The 18,540-nt window shown below is 36.3% G+C and overlaps 1 protein-coding gene across 13 annotated transcripts in view; it reads right to left on the bottom strand.

Moving 5' to 3' along the window:
• LOC126866589 (acetylcholine receptor subunit alpha-like) overlaps positions 1-18,540 on the bottom strand; it is a 382,525-nt gene that overhangs the window by 82,614 nt on the left and 281,371 nt on the right. For all 13 annotated transcript variants that reach the window (XM_050620377.1, XM_050620376.1, XM_050620382.1 and 10 more), the window contains one exon: positions 3,225-3,361. In XM_050620377.1, the coding sequence (XP_050476334.1) occupies positions 3,225-3,361 (137 nt within the window). The remainder of the gene's footprint in view (positions 1-3,224; positions 3,362-18,540) is intronic.

The following is an 18,540-nucleotide window of genomic DNA, read 5'->3' as shown; positions in this document are numbered from 1 at the left end:
TTCAACATTTTAAATTATTCTGTTATTTCTTATTCAAAAAATTGTCAAGCAACTATATTGCTCTTCCACTCCTTGTCCTTGTATAAATATATGATAAATTAAAGTGAAAAGTTAATTGCTTTCAATTTAAGAATTCTCATCAGCATACGTCACTTTTACAAGTTATCCAAGCTTAAAGTCTAATTTAGATTACAGGCAAGATATTGTCTGAAAGTTTCGTGCGAGTGTTTATAGTTGAGTCAATTAAAGATAATTTCCTGAAACGTCGAGGCGTGGTTTGTAATTATGTCCCGCAGTAAAACATACAGTTTTCAGTTTTCCTTTCGAATGCTCCTTTTCGTTTCGACATTCATTAACGTATTAAAGTATATAGTAGTCTGCTTCTTTATCTTAGTTGCACAGAAACGATTTTGTTCAATGGAAACCATGTTACGATTAGCTAAGCTAATACACCTGAAGATGGAAAGATATGTATAGCATAAAAAACAAAACTTTCTGCGATTTATTTATAACATTCTCACTTTATCATATCATTTGCTTGTAAAACAAATACCAAATATTTCAAAGTTAATGGATATTTATTTGTATTCGAGTAATGGTCGATTGGAAAGGATTAAAAAATTCAGAAGTAACATAAATGACACATTAACACTACACCTTGTCTCACTTTAAATAATGTATTTTAAGTGTAGTTTTCAAGTTCATTCAACATTTCTTAGTTTTATATATAATCGATCAAAGCTGAACCATTGGATGCAATAAAAATACAGTACAACGAGGAAACTGTAGAAAGAATTTTAAGAAACCTGTTCTCAAACGATCTTTTTCTTCAACACTCGACAATACAATGAAATTTTGCATAGTGTTGCTCGGTCTCACGGACTGAACACAATATGCCGCCACAGGTATCTGCGAGTCTTCAGGCTGACCAAAATGGATCAAAACCACCCGAGTACCACTAAACACAAGAAGATCAAGTATATCGCATCTTAGATAAGTTGAAGTGTTCTCAAGTATCTTAGGAAAATCACAGTAATTGTAATCGCACTAATTTCCCTGTTCCAGGTGCGTTTCGCTTTCAAAATCCGCTCTCGATTCTACGGAAAAATCTGCTAACAGAACTTCAGATCCATCGATAACGACAAATCGTACGATACAAGAATAGAGGCAGAGCATGTGAAACAATATCTTGGACAACGCAATTCAAATTCAGAAGTCAGAGGTTTCATCAATGAACGCTTAACACTAAAACTACCACACCAGTCAAATTGACTGGTTTTACAATTTTATTTTAAAATTCCTACTTTATGTTATATTTTTTTCAGATGTAATGACTTTCGCAACGATAACTAAAAGAATAATATAATGAATTTTATTTTGTTCCTTATGTATTCAAACTGAAAATAATTTTGTATCAAGGCTAATGATACCAATTGTTACGCCGGGCGACCCTCTGCCTGGCCCAGGTCACACACCGCGGGCCAGACGGACACCAGATGTCCGCTCTTCCGTACGGCGTACCCTCAATAGCCTTAAGTATCTTCCATAAATCTCAGGAATTTCCTAGTAGAGGTCCTTCAAACCAAGCAAACGTCTGTTTCCGAAGAATTTCTAAAGACTCTTGTCTACCACGGCGTGACAAGGGAAAGTTAGTTTTTCTCACGTATGCTGCAACTTTCCTCCCACCAACCACTTTCTCTCGAGGGCGGTTAAGACCCTTCGTTTAACCAATTAACAACGAAGCCAATTCCCTCACTCTCCTAACTAAAATCGTCACCAACAAATCCGATGGTCCCGTGCGCTAGGCACACCCATCCTTAGCTTTCCTCTGACACAGCATCGTCACTCGACTTCACTTCTTCTACATCGTTGGAAAAGTCAACTACTAAGTATACCGCTAATGCCAATCGGGGCAGTTTAAGCATAACGCGAAAGTCGGTCTCGGTATTGTCGAGCCTACATTTCCTCTCCTAAATATCTTATAGTGCTACGTCCACTAATACATTAAATCCAATTATAAGAGCCCAGCTCTAACGTACCTATATATATCTTATCTTCGTGCGATAAGTGATTATCTATCTATCTATGCTCATCAGTGTAATCTAAGTGTTGGAAATATATAATTTATAATTCTGTGAATCACAGTGTTATACAAACTCAATCACCCCTATTATCTCACCGGAAATCAGGGAATCGATCAAGTCGTGGTGTCGATTGTTATAATCGTAACGGGAATTTACGACTCCCGTTGACGTCTCTCCTAGCGACAACGTCTCCCCGCGATTGGTCGAATAAACACCAATACCAGTCAAAATGACTGGTACTTGTCAAAGTGTAAAAGGGTGCTGCAATTTGTTCGTCAAACCCCAATTAACCAGTTTCCTCGTTTTGTACAACTTGCCACACGTTTTGAAAATTTTTATTGTGTATCATTCAATATGATGATATCAGTTATCAGGAAAATTCTAGATGCTAACACTAGAAATACCACAGCAGTCAAAACGACTGGTTCTACAATTTTATAAATGTGTCAACCCTCGTTTAGGAATCCCAGATTGATTAATAACACCAAAAATCTATTACATAACGTGGAATTTCTTCTGTGAGAAAGTAATAAATTAATAAATATAAAAATATTCTATTATTACGTATTTTTTAAAGACCAGTCATTTTCACTGGCTTTCGTAGAAATAGCTTCGCGTTAACTATCGGTAGTTCTAGTGTTAATATTCAGGCAGGTACGCGTATAATTGGGCTATAGGCCGTTAACAAATGAAACGAAATTACGTTATGTCTGTCAGCCGCAACCTAACTTTCGCGAATAATATGAGAAAAGGCAAAGCGAAACGCGGCGATCGAACGCAGCGAGATTTACGCGTGCGTGAAATTCAATTGGAAAAATTGAATCGCTACAATAAACTAGATTTGATTTACAGGTTCGCGGAAGCGAGAAAAACTTCGATTCCCAGCGTATTTATCTCTGGGAACGAATAAATATTTTTTGTACGAAGGTAAAGTTTGCAGCTTGTCTGCAAACCACTTGACGTTTCTGCTTGGATGCAACCGCAAATACGCGGCGAACTCGGTGAACGTGTTTCCGGGCAAATGCGAAACTTGCGCCGCTCGAAGATCATATTGGAACCTTTGTACAGTGCGATATACCGGAGAAGTCTGTGCTAACAGACGACTATTTGAATTATTCGGAATATGTTTCGAGCACTTACCTTATCGAGACGAGTATCATGGCGAATATCAGGTACTTTCCAAGCAGCGGCACGACCAGCGACGTAGGTGGAATGATCTCGACGACCAGCAGGAAAAACACGTGAAGGCTGATGAGAATGGAAATGGAGAGCGTGACCTGTAATGATAATTTATTCCCTTAAAACTGAATTTTGCCATCGATGAAATATCAAAGGCCACGCGTTTAAGTAAGGCTTTTTTTTTTATTTATTTATTTACATTTTACAATTTGTCCAGTAGGACATTTCGTAAAATATTATAGCTTAGTGATATAGTATTATAACATGTGGATGGCTACCCCCAGTGGGATACCATCTTCGAATTTGATTGATTTATTTCTGTTGAAGTGGTTACCACTTCTAAGAAAACTCTACATCTGGTCTTTTTTAGTTTTCTCAAGCACTGAAGCCATCGACAGCGTGTAGACAAAAGATTGCGACGAAGTCAGGCCATAAACAGTAGACAGGCGACGTTGGCTTCGGGGTTTTTCAGTTATTAGGTAACACAGCTAGCGTGCGGATCTGGACCAGCTCAAATTGTATTTTTACTTATTACACTTCTATTTAAATATATTTTCTACCTTACAATTTATCCACGTGTTTTCTCTGTTTACACACCGAATAACCTCAACAATTTCTTTAATTATCTCAGATAATACGTGTTTGTTAGGTTATGTCTGTTGTGAGATCTGTTGGGTGTTTCCTTTTTAATCTTCTTTTTATGCTTGATGTGTCGACCGTTTCCGCTGCCAGCCGGTTTGGGTGCGTTGCTATTCTTGACTTTTGTAATGGCAGAAAATGTAGTTCATTATAGAGCGTTCGGTCGAGTTCTGTCTAAATCTGCCCCGGACACTCTTTGGTCGTACATTACGTTTTAAAGGAAGCTCTAAAAGGAAGATCATGTTCGCGTGTGTGCTCCTGAAAGTACTTCAGGGTTCTTTGATTGATCCATTGATTTTACTGTTGAAAGTTTACTGTTACTCGATGATTTTATACAGATACGAAAAATTTCTCAAAAATTCATATTATCCGTGGACTGCAACTAATACATTAGTATACGAGATAGTTCGCAATATCAATTTGCATATATCTATAAATGTTAAGGGGGTGTTCCTGAATTGGAATGTTCTAAAACAGCGTTTTTTGGTGATTTTTTTTAGAAGGGAAAGAAAGAAATGAAGTTATTGAGAATTTTGAGGTATGGTTATGTAGAGGATGAGTCGAGTCCGTGATGATTGTGGTTGGTGGCTGTAGATGTCGCTCTCTGCTGGGGGTACTGCTATATTTTCTTCCTATTTAGAATCGTGGAATAAAAATCGGACTTCGGTTGCCGGGATTCGAATCCCGCGTTCCGAACGTTCGTAACCTAATGTGCTAACCACTGCGCTACCGTCGTCCGTTAGTTGTTTATGTCGAGTAGCGGTATTTGTGCTGTCGAGTGCCGCTACAGTTATATATATATATTTAACGAATACAAAAAGATTTTTTTTAAAGTAAAAAAAAAAATTATAACAGATTTCTAAGCCAATTTCATGGGCGTCTGGTCGCTGTTGTCTTCAATCGGCGGGAAAGATCCATCTCGTAATTCTTCGCGGAAACGAAAAACCAAAAAAGGATTAAATTATTATATATTTTTCTTCTGGGTGAACTAAACAACGGCAGAGAGAAATGTGAAATTAAAAAATTTGGCGGGTTTAAAAAAAAGTGTTCTTTAAAAAAAAAAAATAAACTCTAAGATACTATAACAATTATGTAAATAAACTTTTTTTCTGCCGTTTTTCTAACTGTTTTTTCTAACTTATTATATAGGACAGAAATCCTAATTTTTAATATTTCTGAATAAATAAATTCTATAAATATGTTATCAAAATATATAGAATACAATAAGAAAGCAATAAGTATAAGATAAGCTCTACATTTCAAACTGAATGATATTCAACATAAATAATAAATGTATAATAATTCATGTAATTCGAAGCTCTCAAAATGTACCGCCGCCAATTTACAAAATTTCTACAAAAAATTACAAACTGTTCGTTCTAACCAGCCTAGTGATTACAGTGTTAATTAAACATTAGGAAAATAATAACAATACAAATTCAATTTTAGACTGGCAATTCGAGAAAGTTGATCTTTGGCAAAATGTTTCCGAATCTTCGATCCAGATCACTATTAGGAAAGTAGAATGTCTTAGATAGTTATCTCGCTGCGACACGTTCCGCCGTTATTAATCCCGAGTTTCCGAGTTACGTTTCCGGCCACGAACAACAGGATCTATCGGGTTTATAGTACATTAGCACACAGACTGCCTTCCACGGTACAATTGGGTCAATATTGTTCTATATTGATAGTTGACACACCTTCCGAACTCACGGTAAATTGGATCTTGTCTAATATCGAGAATAAAGAGAACACTATCACCACGACCATGTTCAACTTCGAACGTATGACGCATTCGTGAAACGATCTTGTAATTTGATTTTCCAGCAAGCTACGCTCCTTATTTGACGTCGCGAAATAATTGAAGCATTCAGCAGGAAACGGATAAACCGAGACGCTGGATTTCTTCTCCTTCCCTAATACGTTTCCCTACGACTTCTAATTTAAGCACATCCTTCTGTGAAAGTGTAAATTATGTGGATAATCAAACAGGATTAGATAAATTTGATAGTTATAATTTCCCTAGAAAGAATATTTTATTTTTCTTGTAAACAAATTTTTATTCGTATATAAATTATGTACATAATAAAGCAGGGTTAGATAAATTTCATAGTTATAATTTCCTTAGAAAGAATATTTTATTTTTCTTGTAAAGCAATATTTTACTTGTATATAAATTATGTACATAACAAAGGCGGGTTAGATAAATTTGATAGTTATAATTTCCTTAGAAAGAATATTTTATTTTTCTTGTAGAGCAATATTTTATTCGTATATAAATTATGTACATAACAAAGGCGGGTTAGATAAATTTGATAGTTATAATTTCCTTAGGAAGAATATTTTATTTTTCTTGTAAACAAATTTTTATTCGTATATAAATTATGTACATAATAAAGCAGGGTTAGATAAATTTCATAGTTATAATTTCCTTAGAAACAATATATTATTTTTCTTGTAAACGAATTTTTATTCGTATATAAATTGTGTACATAATAAAGCAGGGTTAGATAAATTTCATAGTTATAATTTCCTTAGAAAGAATATTTTATTTTTCTTGTACAGCAATATTTTATTCGTATATAAATTATGTACATAATAAAACAGGGTTAGATAAATTTCATAGTTATAATTTCCTTAGAAACAATATATTATTTTTCTTGTAAACAAATTTTTATTCGTATATAAATTATGTACATAATAAAGCAGGGTTAGATAAATTTCATAGTTATAATTTCCTTAGAAAGAATATTTTATTTTTCTTATAAAGCAATATTTTATTCGTATATAAATTATGTACATAACAAAGGCGGGTTAGATAAATTTGATAATTATAATTTCCTTAGAATGCATATATTATTTTTCTTCTTGCAAAGCAATAATTTATTTGCATATAAATTACGTATTTAATAAAGCAGAGTTAGATAAACTTGATAGTTAGAAGTTTGTTATGATGAATACTTTATTTTAAATTATATAAAGAAATATCTTATTTGTATATAAATTGCGTAGATAATAAATTAATAGGAACAAACGAATTTGATTGTTACAATTTTGTCATGATGAATATCTTATTTTAAATTATATAAAGGAATATTTTACTTGTACATAAATTACGTAGATATTAAATTAATAGGAACAGACAAGTTTGTCAGTTACAATTTTGCCATGATGAATTTCTTATTTTAAATTACATAGACAATAAATTAATAGGAACAAACAAGTTTATTAGTTACAATTTCATATTTACTACGAATATTCTACGTTGTAACATACAAGAACATCCCCATTTCTATTTCCAGTTGTTAATTAAAAAATCTTGAATTGTCATATTATATGTTTTAAGTAAAAAAATATTATCACACGAAAGTTAGTAAGTAATATTAGTAAGAAAAATTTCTCCAACTTAACTATGTGCATGCTACAGATTGTAAATGCGAGAATAACAGCAATAGGATAAAAATGCTCTTTCTAAGAATTGTAATGTCGTCGTTAGTACGTTCTCTTCCACAGAATCATCCTTCGCTATGGTATTGTCGATTTGAGGTGGTGCAGGTAACGTGCTGGAGGACACAGTATTGAACGTCGACATATTTTGATGGAAATTCATCTTGGAAATGTTGGATATGTCGACCATCATCGATTGCAAACTCTTTGTCTTGGTTTCCGACTCGAAGTTGTCTTCGGTGTTCTGGTCAGCACTCAGCACGTTTCTCTTCACGTTGTGAATAATTGGTGAACAGCAACGAACGCTCTCCACCATATCAGGGAAGATCGATTGCTGATGCAGTATCTCTTCTGCTGAGATTTCCTCTTTCTTCGAGCACAGAGACTCGCTTGTTCGTATTTTTGTCTTTTCTATTATATCTTGAGCACGTCCTCTACATATATTAAATGCATTTTTTAGATCAATGCGTTCCTGCATTATCTGACCATCGTCCATATCGTCCAATTTGCTTTGGGTACTTTTAAATGCGATATATTCTTCTTCTAGATCGCATAAAAGATTTTGAATGGCGTTTATGGAGACTTTTTCATCATTGATATCAAGTATCGCTTGAAACGATTCTAACTGTCTCTTGAACGCTTCTCGTTTCAGTTTTAAATCTTTATTGAGCTTTTTTCGTTTGAGGATCTTGAAGAGCTTCATTGTGAGATCACTTGCGATGCACAGTTGCTATTTATTGTGACGGGAATTAGGCCTCGCGATGCAATTAACGAGCTTACACAGTCGCTGCGAGATTCAAGTTATTGGGACTTGCTGAGCTGATGATTATGATGGAGTCACGTGGCACTATGTGGTTGTCACTGTCATTGGTATACACACTTGTCTTGAAGGTTTAGTGCACGTGTATCCGGCTCGAAGGATCACGATGTTCGATCGTTTCGCGAAGAGACGCGTATCTTCTCGTTTCGATACGATAACCGACACCAAGAATCAACCGATCCTCTATTTCCAAGCGAAGATTTCTTAGCAAATCAAGGTCTTCTACTCGAAGACTTAGTAGCAAGTGACATGTGTTCAGATCTAAAAGTTAACAGCAAATGAAGTATCTTCTGTGACGGTGAGATTTATAAGGAACTAGCGATGGGTGCTGGCCATGCCCCACCAGTGACCCCTAGGACACTCGTAGGTGGAAATGGCCCTCGAACATTGTACATGGGAAATGTAAATGTGTATTGTATATGTTTTGCCGGAATGAAGTATAATCCTAAGGTACGTCTTGAACTAAAATATATTGTTTGTAGTAATTAAGGGCCTCGACCGTAAGGAATGCTAAATTTCACAATGGTTGCTTAGGTTTATTATGGGCCCGAGTAAATAATTTCATAGAATAGAAGAAAATGTTACCTATGAAAAGGATAAGGATAACAAAGATTTATTGTGTCATTGTTAAATTTTGTTTTTCGAAATGCAATGTTTCTGTATGATATAATTTTATCAGTGCAAATATTGCTTTAGTGCTTTCGTGAAATACGATGCTATAAGGAAGGGACGCATTAAAGCGAGGAATCATTGTAATTAAATTGACGTCGAAATTACCAATATTCTCATATCCAAAGATTATAGTGTCGCTGCGTGCAATCGCTATTAAATGCTACGTGATTATCAGGAATAACGGCCGTTAACTAACGGTGCATTTTGCTCATGGGTGTGGCACGATATTGCCACACGACTGATGGGCCCTGTCGCGATAACGGCGTTGTCTGTTTCGCGTTATCGCCAACTAATCAGAGCTTATGACGACCGACAACATCGTTCTCAGATAGACATTTCATAAAATCTATTTTATATTAATCCGATTATTGGATTTTAATACGTCCACTTCGGAGTATAGAAATATAAATAAACGCAGGTTCACGTAAACCTAAAATACATTTCGACAGCCAAATAATTTTTAGATGACTAAAATATATCATGACTTATCGATATTGTATTCTTGACGAATATCGTTGCTTTTCGTACATATTTTTCTGTGCAAATGTTTTGGAAAAAAGAAAAATGATGTGCGTACCAAGCTAGCTAGAATCTTCCAATCGTTCATCGGTCGATTTTCTTTTACGAAACTATATGGAAGAAAAACTAATATTTTAGAAAACCAGCCGTGAAGGATGGCGTGGAATGAAGAATAGGAGGCGTGACGTTTATAGAAATATATTGTCTCGCGTTAGAAATAATATCGCTCGTATAATAAATCTCGTTATTTGTACTTTTACGTCATATCCATTTTTCAGCTAAACTCGATTCGACCAACTCGATTAGTTTCCTGGACACTAAACTTTCCAAGAAACAGACTCTAATTTTATTCCTAAACAGAACGTTACTTTTCAAGAACGAAGTGAGAAAGATTTATCTTGTCTCGGTTTCTATTCGAAATTCTTATTTAATTTGCGATTTATTTACAGTTATAAACCAACGTTAACAGAGATTTGAAAACGTACACATCGAGAGTAGAGTAGAATAAAAATATAATTTCTCAGATATTCAGCTATTTCCAGATATGCGATTAGTGTGTGTAAATAATTAACGAAACAATATATTGCCAAAGACAATCACAGAGTTACGGTTTATAAGTACCATTGTTTGAGATTTGGAGTGACCGCCTGGTAATTACCGGGACGATTTAAATGCGACCCTCGGGCAGGTCGACCGCCAAGGGTCTACGCTATCTGAGTGCTGATCTATCATAAACAGTGGGCCTATTGTACAGTTAAGGTATTTTAGAACCCCACGGAGAAAACTCATAAGGCACGAAACTTCTTTATTTTATGCTATATCTCAGGAAAAGAAAATAAATTAAATATATACAAAATGATCGAAAAACCGATCTGGACGTACGGAATACCATTATGGGGAACAGCAGCAATGAGCCATATAAGCAAAATAGAGACAATGCAAGCTAAAATTCTTAGAACAATACTAAGACTAATACTAATACGAATTACTTAGAACAATAAACGCCCCATGGCACGTTAGAGATGTGCAAGAAGGTTTTTTTTTTTTTAATATTTATTAAAATTTACGATCAATTCTCGCGTTGAGAATTTTCAGTAATTTTTCTATAACAGTAACATGGCTAATTATTTATAATAAGTTAATACTTATTATAGATAAGTATAATTTATAAGTAAGTATTATAAATAAGTGAATATTACTTAAGAGGGGGAGGGGTAAGGTTTTAAGATTTTTTTGCATTTTTTTTTTATTTTTTTAATTGAATGCATAACATGTTAAGAATATTGTGTCAAAATTTCAACTCGATTGGAGCAAAATTGACGAAGTTACGAGTATTTTTATACACGTCGGATGATATTACCTACTCGACCCGAGCGTGCTATTGTTACTTCGCAGACATTTTTTTCTCTATATAATAATTTCTATTTAATATTTTTTCTCTATATAATCTTACCCCCAGATCTATTTATAGTACTTAACGACTTAAGTACAAACCTCCTTATACCTGTACTGTATATTTTGTCAGTGTAGAGTAAAAAATTTAGCGTAGGAGTAAATATTGCATTTTCATTAAGTTTTGTGTTAAATTATTACTAAAATGCCTAAAAAAGTTATTAGATCTGATAGACAATCAATTGGTTCGAGATTATATCGACCTAGAAAAATTGTACCTCCGCATAAACGTAAATACGAAAGCACTTCAACAAATAGCTAAAAAAATAAAAGTGATTGTTGAAGATCAAATTACGAAGGATCGTGAAAAATATTATAGGATAATTCATGTTTTATTAGTCTTTTCAACAATTGCTACGCTAGTGAAGAGGTAAACCGATAAAATTCGCTTATGAACGTTTTATACCAGATTTTTTAGTGTTCAAAACTTTAAAGCGTTTTCCCCACAACTCACGTTTTCAAAGTCGGTGCCCCCAATTACTTCAAAACTACTGCACCGATCCTTTTGAAATTTTGAAACCTACTTCTGTATATAATTTGCGAGGTAACGCTGTAGAGTTTTTTTCAAATTTGTTAATTATTTTTATGTTAAAATAACAAATTAGCCGAGAATTTTCGCACAAAATCGCGTTTTTCCTTTCAAAGTATTCCAAAAAAGTGAAAAATTGAAATTTCGAAAAAATCTTCGCAGCGTTACCTGGGGAAAACTATTACCTAACGAATGAACTTTAACTTTTTGATTTTTGATGATCCAGCACCAAGTTCTGAGGGGCGCCGCAATTATACTTTTTTCCGAGACACGTCCGAATAATTGTTGCCATTGCCGTATTTTTTAATATTTCTCCGTGAAAATTTTATACAATATTTTTCGAATGTCATACTTTAACGTACTATTGGTTTTAAAAAAGAAATTTTAACTGTATCGTCAGAAAAAATTCACAAAAACATGCCTTTTTTGTACGAATTAACCTTACCCCCCCCCTCTTAATTCCGCCCTTAAGTCCGTCGTATCAAGCAGTCCAGTGATTAGGGGGTTTCGGTGTTTGTTGACTCTTTTGCTATATCTGTCGCTATATTTTGCTATTTCCTCTTTGACTGTGGGTATCTTGAGGTCGCGATGTATTGTTTCGTTGGTAACATACCAAGGTGCATCTATTAAGGATCTTAGCGTTTTCGATTAGAAGCGTTGAAGTATTTCAATGTTGGAGTTACTTGCTGTTCCCCATAGTTGGATTCCGTAGGTCCAGACAGGTTTTATTACGGTCTTGCAGAGGGTAATTTTATTCTGCATGTTTAGTTTGGAGCGTCGGCCCGTGAGCCAATAGAATTTTTTTAGTTTGTCCTTTAGTTGCTTCGTATTATCTGAGATGTGTTTTTTCCATGTTAGTCTCTTGTCCAGGATCATGCCCAGGTATCTGACTGAGTCCTCGCTAGGAATTGTCGTGTTGTTGATGGTGACCTGGGGGGCAGGTTTGTTTTCGGAGCGTGACGTGCTTTTATAAAACTGTTCGTAATGTAGTTTCTGAAGTTTCTAACAACGACCGGAGTAAGATACTGCTGCTGGTAAATAGATATTCGGAAATATTCTTAGAAGTTCGAAATGGATGGTTGTATAGTTTATATGAGACATTCCATGCTACGTGAGTTTCAAGTTGATCACAGTGCAACAGATGTAGCAATGTACGTTCGTTCTGCATTTGGCGGACTGTGTTCTACTCGTCCTACTCGCCGCAATGATTTGCGCAGCTTCGTGCTGAGAATTTTAGTCTGAAGAGGAACGTTTAACGAAAGTTTCTAGCGCAGACCGAATTCGTCGAAGAAAATTCAGAATCACCTATCCGGAACATTGCGTCTAAACTTTGAATCTGCGGCTCGAATGTTGGAGGTAAGATATGCATTTCCGTGAAAACAGATTAAGTTCGAGGCGCAACCCGTGAATTATTAAGTGCGAGATGTAACCGAATAAGTCGCTGAAGCACATCTCTGTCTGTATTTTACGTTACATACAAATTCGACACTTTTTGTCCAATTTATTCCTATGGTCTAACGTTGAAGTTTAACTATCGCGAATTACGAGCGCAATGAAGATTTTAGTACGTAATAAAGAGGAAACATTTTGATTTATTTAATTCCTTATTAAAATCACCAAGAACAGATTTTCGTTTATTCCTTTGATTCGACAATTAAATTTGACAACTGAAAATTGACAACTAAACTACAGACATTTTTGCAACTTTATACATTTACGAAGATAATCAAAGAAATGGAATCTGAGTAGAAATTTCTTCCGTCCATTAAATATCATACAGAGTACTCTACTTCAAATACTGTTAAAAATACGTTGTTTCTACCGTTCGCGGAGAGACGCGATCGCGAGATAGCACGTCAACGAGAGTTGTAAGTTCCCGTTACGATTAAATAATCGACGCCACGAACTGATCGACCCCCTTATTTCGATTATGATAATAAGGGTAGTTCAATGAAATTCCACAGAATTAATACAAATAAATTAACGTTTATTTCAACAACTTATTAACTAGAAAGATATAAATGGAACAAAAAAAATGTAACTGCGTTTTGGTTGATAAGTAATGCGCGATATATGAGATGTGTTGACGGTTCGACTTCTCGAAAAGTTCTTCACGCCTTTCGATTTTTTTCGTTTTTTCTGGAAGGCGACCCCCACTACGTTCGGATCACGCCACGTTCTTTTACGCGAGGTAAAATAACGGCCACGAGTCGACGTTTCTGGAAGTCGCCCTGCTTAATGAACCATGCACTTGCCACTACAATGTTTGTTTGCCGGACAGACGCGACGATCCGTCCGCGACATTATAATGCCGCGATCGACAGTTAAGAATATGACCTATGGTAAGCCGCATGGCATAACATACGTATTTTTGCACGTCATATGCGGTTTGTAGATTTTTGGAATCTTAAATTTCCTAAAAATGCATAAACATCTGCAGTCTGGTGGTAATTAAATAACGCATCTGACGAAAGCCATTCCAAACCATCAGACAATAACAATGAGCTTTTTAAAGAGCGTTAAAAAATGATTTTTTGTGTTACTTAGATAGCAGGATAACATTATAAAATGAAACGAAGAAAACTTGGCCGAGAGGCGGACGATGCTTTTGAAGCATTAAACTAATTAAACGATAAAAGATAATGTTCTGTGCATCGAGCATACGTGGAACAATTTATTATAAATTATTCGGTGGAAGTAATGTTGGAATACAACGATATTAATCGCATACAGATGAGGTGATTGATCGAACGAATTCTTCCCTTCGTTGCCCAGCGCTATCCCCACTAGCGTACGTTCGTTGGATGTACCGCGGCTGCTAGCGCGTGTGTCACGTAAAATAACAAAATAAAAAAGGAATTTGAGGTGAAAAATAAAAAAATAAAAAAAAGTTAATCTTGGAATTAGGATTAGTAATCTGTGGAAGACACAATGTTTGTGTTGAAATAATACAATGTGATATTTATTAAACAATTATTTCAAGGGTTATAAATGTACGTTCTGGAATGTAGACAGTTGGCTAGTTATTCACAGACTAACTGGCTTAGTGACCCATGGCCCTTGAAAAGGTTTAGAGCCCCACTCTCTACGCAGTAATGAGTGTGACCTGTGTGGGTGTCTGTGTGGCGTCACATGTGGCACAACCTTCTAGTAGCTTCTCGACGTGCCCATCTAGAATGTTCCATCCATATCCTCACGTTTCTTCCGGCGTTTTTTGAAAAAGCATGCACGTGCTAACTGCCGTGGTGCATCTCACGAACGCACGCTACTGGGGATGGCGCTGGGCAACGAACGGAAGAATCCGTACGATCAAACACCTTATCTGCATGCGATTGATATCGTTGTATTCCAACAAAAAGAAAACTTTATTTTTTTTTCTAACATCAATACATTTTACAATCTACTTCCGAACTCTAGGCCTGACTTTCTAAGACTGACTCTTATGATTTTACTTTCGATCGGATCCGATTACTTTCTTTTGCCATCCCTAAACATCCCCACCGTCCATGCATTTGCTAGGCGTCCGCGATCGTTGCCACGTGCTCTTTCTTCTAGAACCTTCGGTGGAAGGACCGTTGGGATGTTGATGGTTCATTAGGCACTTCAGCGATATACATTGTCGCCGAGTGCCGCCACATCTTTATCTCTATCGTCAGTCCGTCGGATTTGAAGTATGCCGGTCGTGACACGTGCATGGTCTTCCAAGAATTCTTTTTTTTTTCTTTTTTATTTATTTGTTGCAATTACAATCAATTTTCGCGTTGAGAATTTTCAGTAATTTTTCTGGCGTGGCGCAGTGACATGGCTGATTATTTATAATAAGTTAACACTTATTATAAATAAGTATAATTTATAAGTAAGTGTTAGAAATAAGTGAATATTACTTAATTTAGATAACTAATTGAATCTAGCGTTTAGGTCTAGCGGGTAGTGCCTCTTCAGCCTGCGAATTTGGTCCGTCGCATCAAGTAGCCCAGTGATTAGGGGGTTTCGGTGTTTGTTGACTCTTTTGCTATATCTGTCGCTATATTTCCGAGAATTCGGCGGAAGAAACATAAGGATACGGATGGAACATTCGGCACGTCGGTGTCTCGCTTTGACGGCATAACGCTTTGTATCGCGAAGCTACTGGAAGGTTCCGTGGCACGTGTCGCCATAAAGTCATCTACACAGGTCACAGTCATTACTGCATAGAGAGTGGGGGTTCAAAATCTTTTCAAGGGTCATGAGTCACTAAGTCAGTCAGTCTGAGAATAATTAGCCAACTGTCAATATTCACAACGTTTACCTATATTTACTGTACTTATCGTTACCTATTGTTTAATAAATATCACATAGTATTGTTTCAACACAAACATTGTGTCTTGCACAGTTTATTAATCTTAATTCCGAGATTAAATTTCTAACAAATAAAGCTATCGATAAGGACTTGCAGGACCAAAAATATGAAATACAACGTAGCAGGAATTGCAAATTAAAAGATTATTCTCTCGTATTGAAAAAATCTTTTGTATCTTTGCGACAATGCAGAATCGGATGTAACAACAGGAATGCAAAAAAGAAAGAGAAAATAGAGCTGGGATATTGAAACGGAAATTGAAATTTATTTCCCATTCACTACACTCGTCAGATCTGACACAAACAAATTTTTATATTTCCAATCTTCAAAAAAAGTTTTAGATAGAAAAAGCTTCGATAACTTGGAAGCTGTAAAAAAAAAATGTAACAAATATTACTCTCGATGATGAATGATTTTTGCAAAATTATAACAAAATTAACGAAGGATATCTAGCTCGAGGCAAGTATTATGTTGTCCGAAAAATTTCTTTCGTCTTATTATTAAGGAAATCATAGATGCACAACGTTTTCTGTTTTATATTATTTTATCGAATTACGCACGATCGATTTTGTCCTGTTGAAATAAATACCGCGACATTTCACACACTTGGTTGTAAAAAAAACACGTTTGCGAAAGAAAGACACTTTTCGGACAACCTAATATAAGCTACTTTTATTAAATTTCTAGAATTTTGTAGAAGACTCGTTCTCAGAGACAAAATTTTCAGCATCGTAACTGACATAGTCAATCCAGTATTGGTATACAAAATCGCATATTCAACCGAGTAAAATACTTCCTTAAAATTTATTAACTGACGACGCGAACTACCCATGCATCGAGCTTGCGAATTGCATCGAGGGGTGTTTATTGAACCATAACTCCGACCAATTGATAAATACACGCGCGTGCATTAACACGATCGCATGCAAGTCATTAAACTTATCAGTTGGTCGTTCGAATGGTCGCTGTTAACTGATTAATCAACGTAACGGCGCGCCTATCAGGCGCAATGAACGAAGTCAATTATTCACCGAGAGCATTTCTATTCGTCGGTCAGAATGACGTGAACTCGAATCGTTGCGTGAATGCAGAATTAAACCAAATGCTAACCGCAGCCACGACGTTATCGCCGATATAATGGCCACGTAGTGTCGTAGTAACGAAACGCAATCGGGCCGCTTCGGATTCGCATCGTAACGTTAATGGGATGGAATGGCTGTCGCTCCTACCGCAACGCCACGATAGAATCCGGACGACTTGAGCTTTCGTAAACCGAGTGGTTATCGAGGCCAACTATGGATCAGACACTCAGCTTCCGCTTTCCGTGTCGCATTTCTTGGCGAATATGGTGATTAGTCGAAGCGATCACCGATCGAACAGTAATTAGCGAATGGTAACGCTGTCGAACATACGGCTCGAACCTCTTCACAGGCATTGTGAAATGTCAGGACATTTAACTCGCCGGTTCGGAAATGTCAAACGATTCGATGCTTGACTGCGCCCTGAAACTTCCTGCACCCTGGGCGCGGCCATCGATCGCGATCCGTTTCACGGAAAAATTTATGTAACCGGAACACCGATTGCCCAGGATTTAAAACCTGCTTCATTCCGCGAATAAGTTAGGTATACAGCCTAACTTGGGACATTTACAGTGGCTTCTGAAAGTATTCAAACGCTTCTAGAAACTTTCTACGTGCGTGAGAGTGTACTTTTTATGTACGAGAGTCAGTCAAACGCAAACCGAACTTTGCACATTTATATCTCGGTATAATGTTTCGAGAAGAACAATCGGCTTATTTTTCTATGTTCTTCCGCTTTTGCCGCTGGATTGCCAACTTTTTCATTCCAGTTTCGTAGGAAATGCAGGCTTGGGTGAGAAGCCAATCGCGCGCGAATTACTCTACGTCTTCGTTGTTGTTGAAACCTTCTCCTCCTAACGCTTTCTTCGGTGGCCATGATTTTGCTGAACTTTAACTCCTTCCGAATAATGGAAACCATTCTCCTACGACTAATATTAACTTTCCAGCGAATTTCATCATTCGTTATGCGACCGTGTTCGATCGCTTCTGAACTGCTTCGATGCTTGCTGGCGTTACACTTGTCTCGAGTCATCGCAGATAAAATGTCTTTTGACGTTTCTTGCTAATGTTTCATCCCCAACTGTAGTCGCGATCTATGCAAAAGTCCAGTGGGTTTTGTGCCTTCAAATAAAGTAAACCTAGTAATCATGCGTTGTGCAACCAAAGACATACTGTTCCCTCGCTCATTGCGTTATTTACCGAAGGAACGATAAATAGAGCAGCACGAGGAGTTTTTAAATGTCATTAAAACATTTGGCTAAACTGTTTGAACTCCCATGCAGTTCCATGTGGATTAGTGACGTTGCGAAGGTGTGCCACACACGAACCGGCTAATATTTGACCCTCGTATTATACAGAAAACATTTAGGAATTCCACTAATACCAAATTTGAAACGGATCTGAAAATGTATGTACGAGTTGGTAGATATTGAATTGGACAACAAGTTCATTCCTTTTTTCGTAGTTAGATGGATCCGAGTTTAAAAAATTGCTGTCAACTATTGCTGTATCGTCGTATCGTTGATTAGTTAACAAACAGTTGCAGAGTATAAAGCAAACATTTTTCGAGATACTCGTTTTTCGTTGGCCTGGCGCAAGTTGAAACGTAGTTTATTAAGACAACGCAAGACCACATGTGTCAATCGTCACATGACAAAAATTGGCGTGGCTTGTGTGAGATATTCCACACCATCTGTGGCATTCTCCCCATCTTGCACGCTCATTTATTTCCTTCGTTAGAAAACTACTTGGACAATAAGAACTTGCCTTCTTTGGAAGAC

The sequence above is a fragment of the Bombus huntii genome, chromosome 6, assembly GCF_024542735.1.
Source record: "Bombus huntii isolate Logan2020A chromosome 6, iyBomHunt1.1, whole genome shotgun sequence".
Taxonomy (NCBI): Eukaryota; Metazoa; Arthropoda; class Insecta; order Hymenoptera; family Apidae; genus Bombus; species Bombus huntii.
Note: the sequence above shows the minus strand (reverse complement) of the source record. Positions and strands in the feature narration are given on the sequence as shown.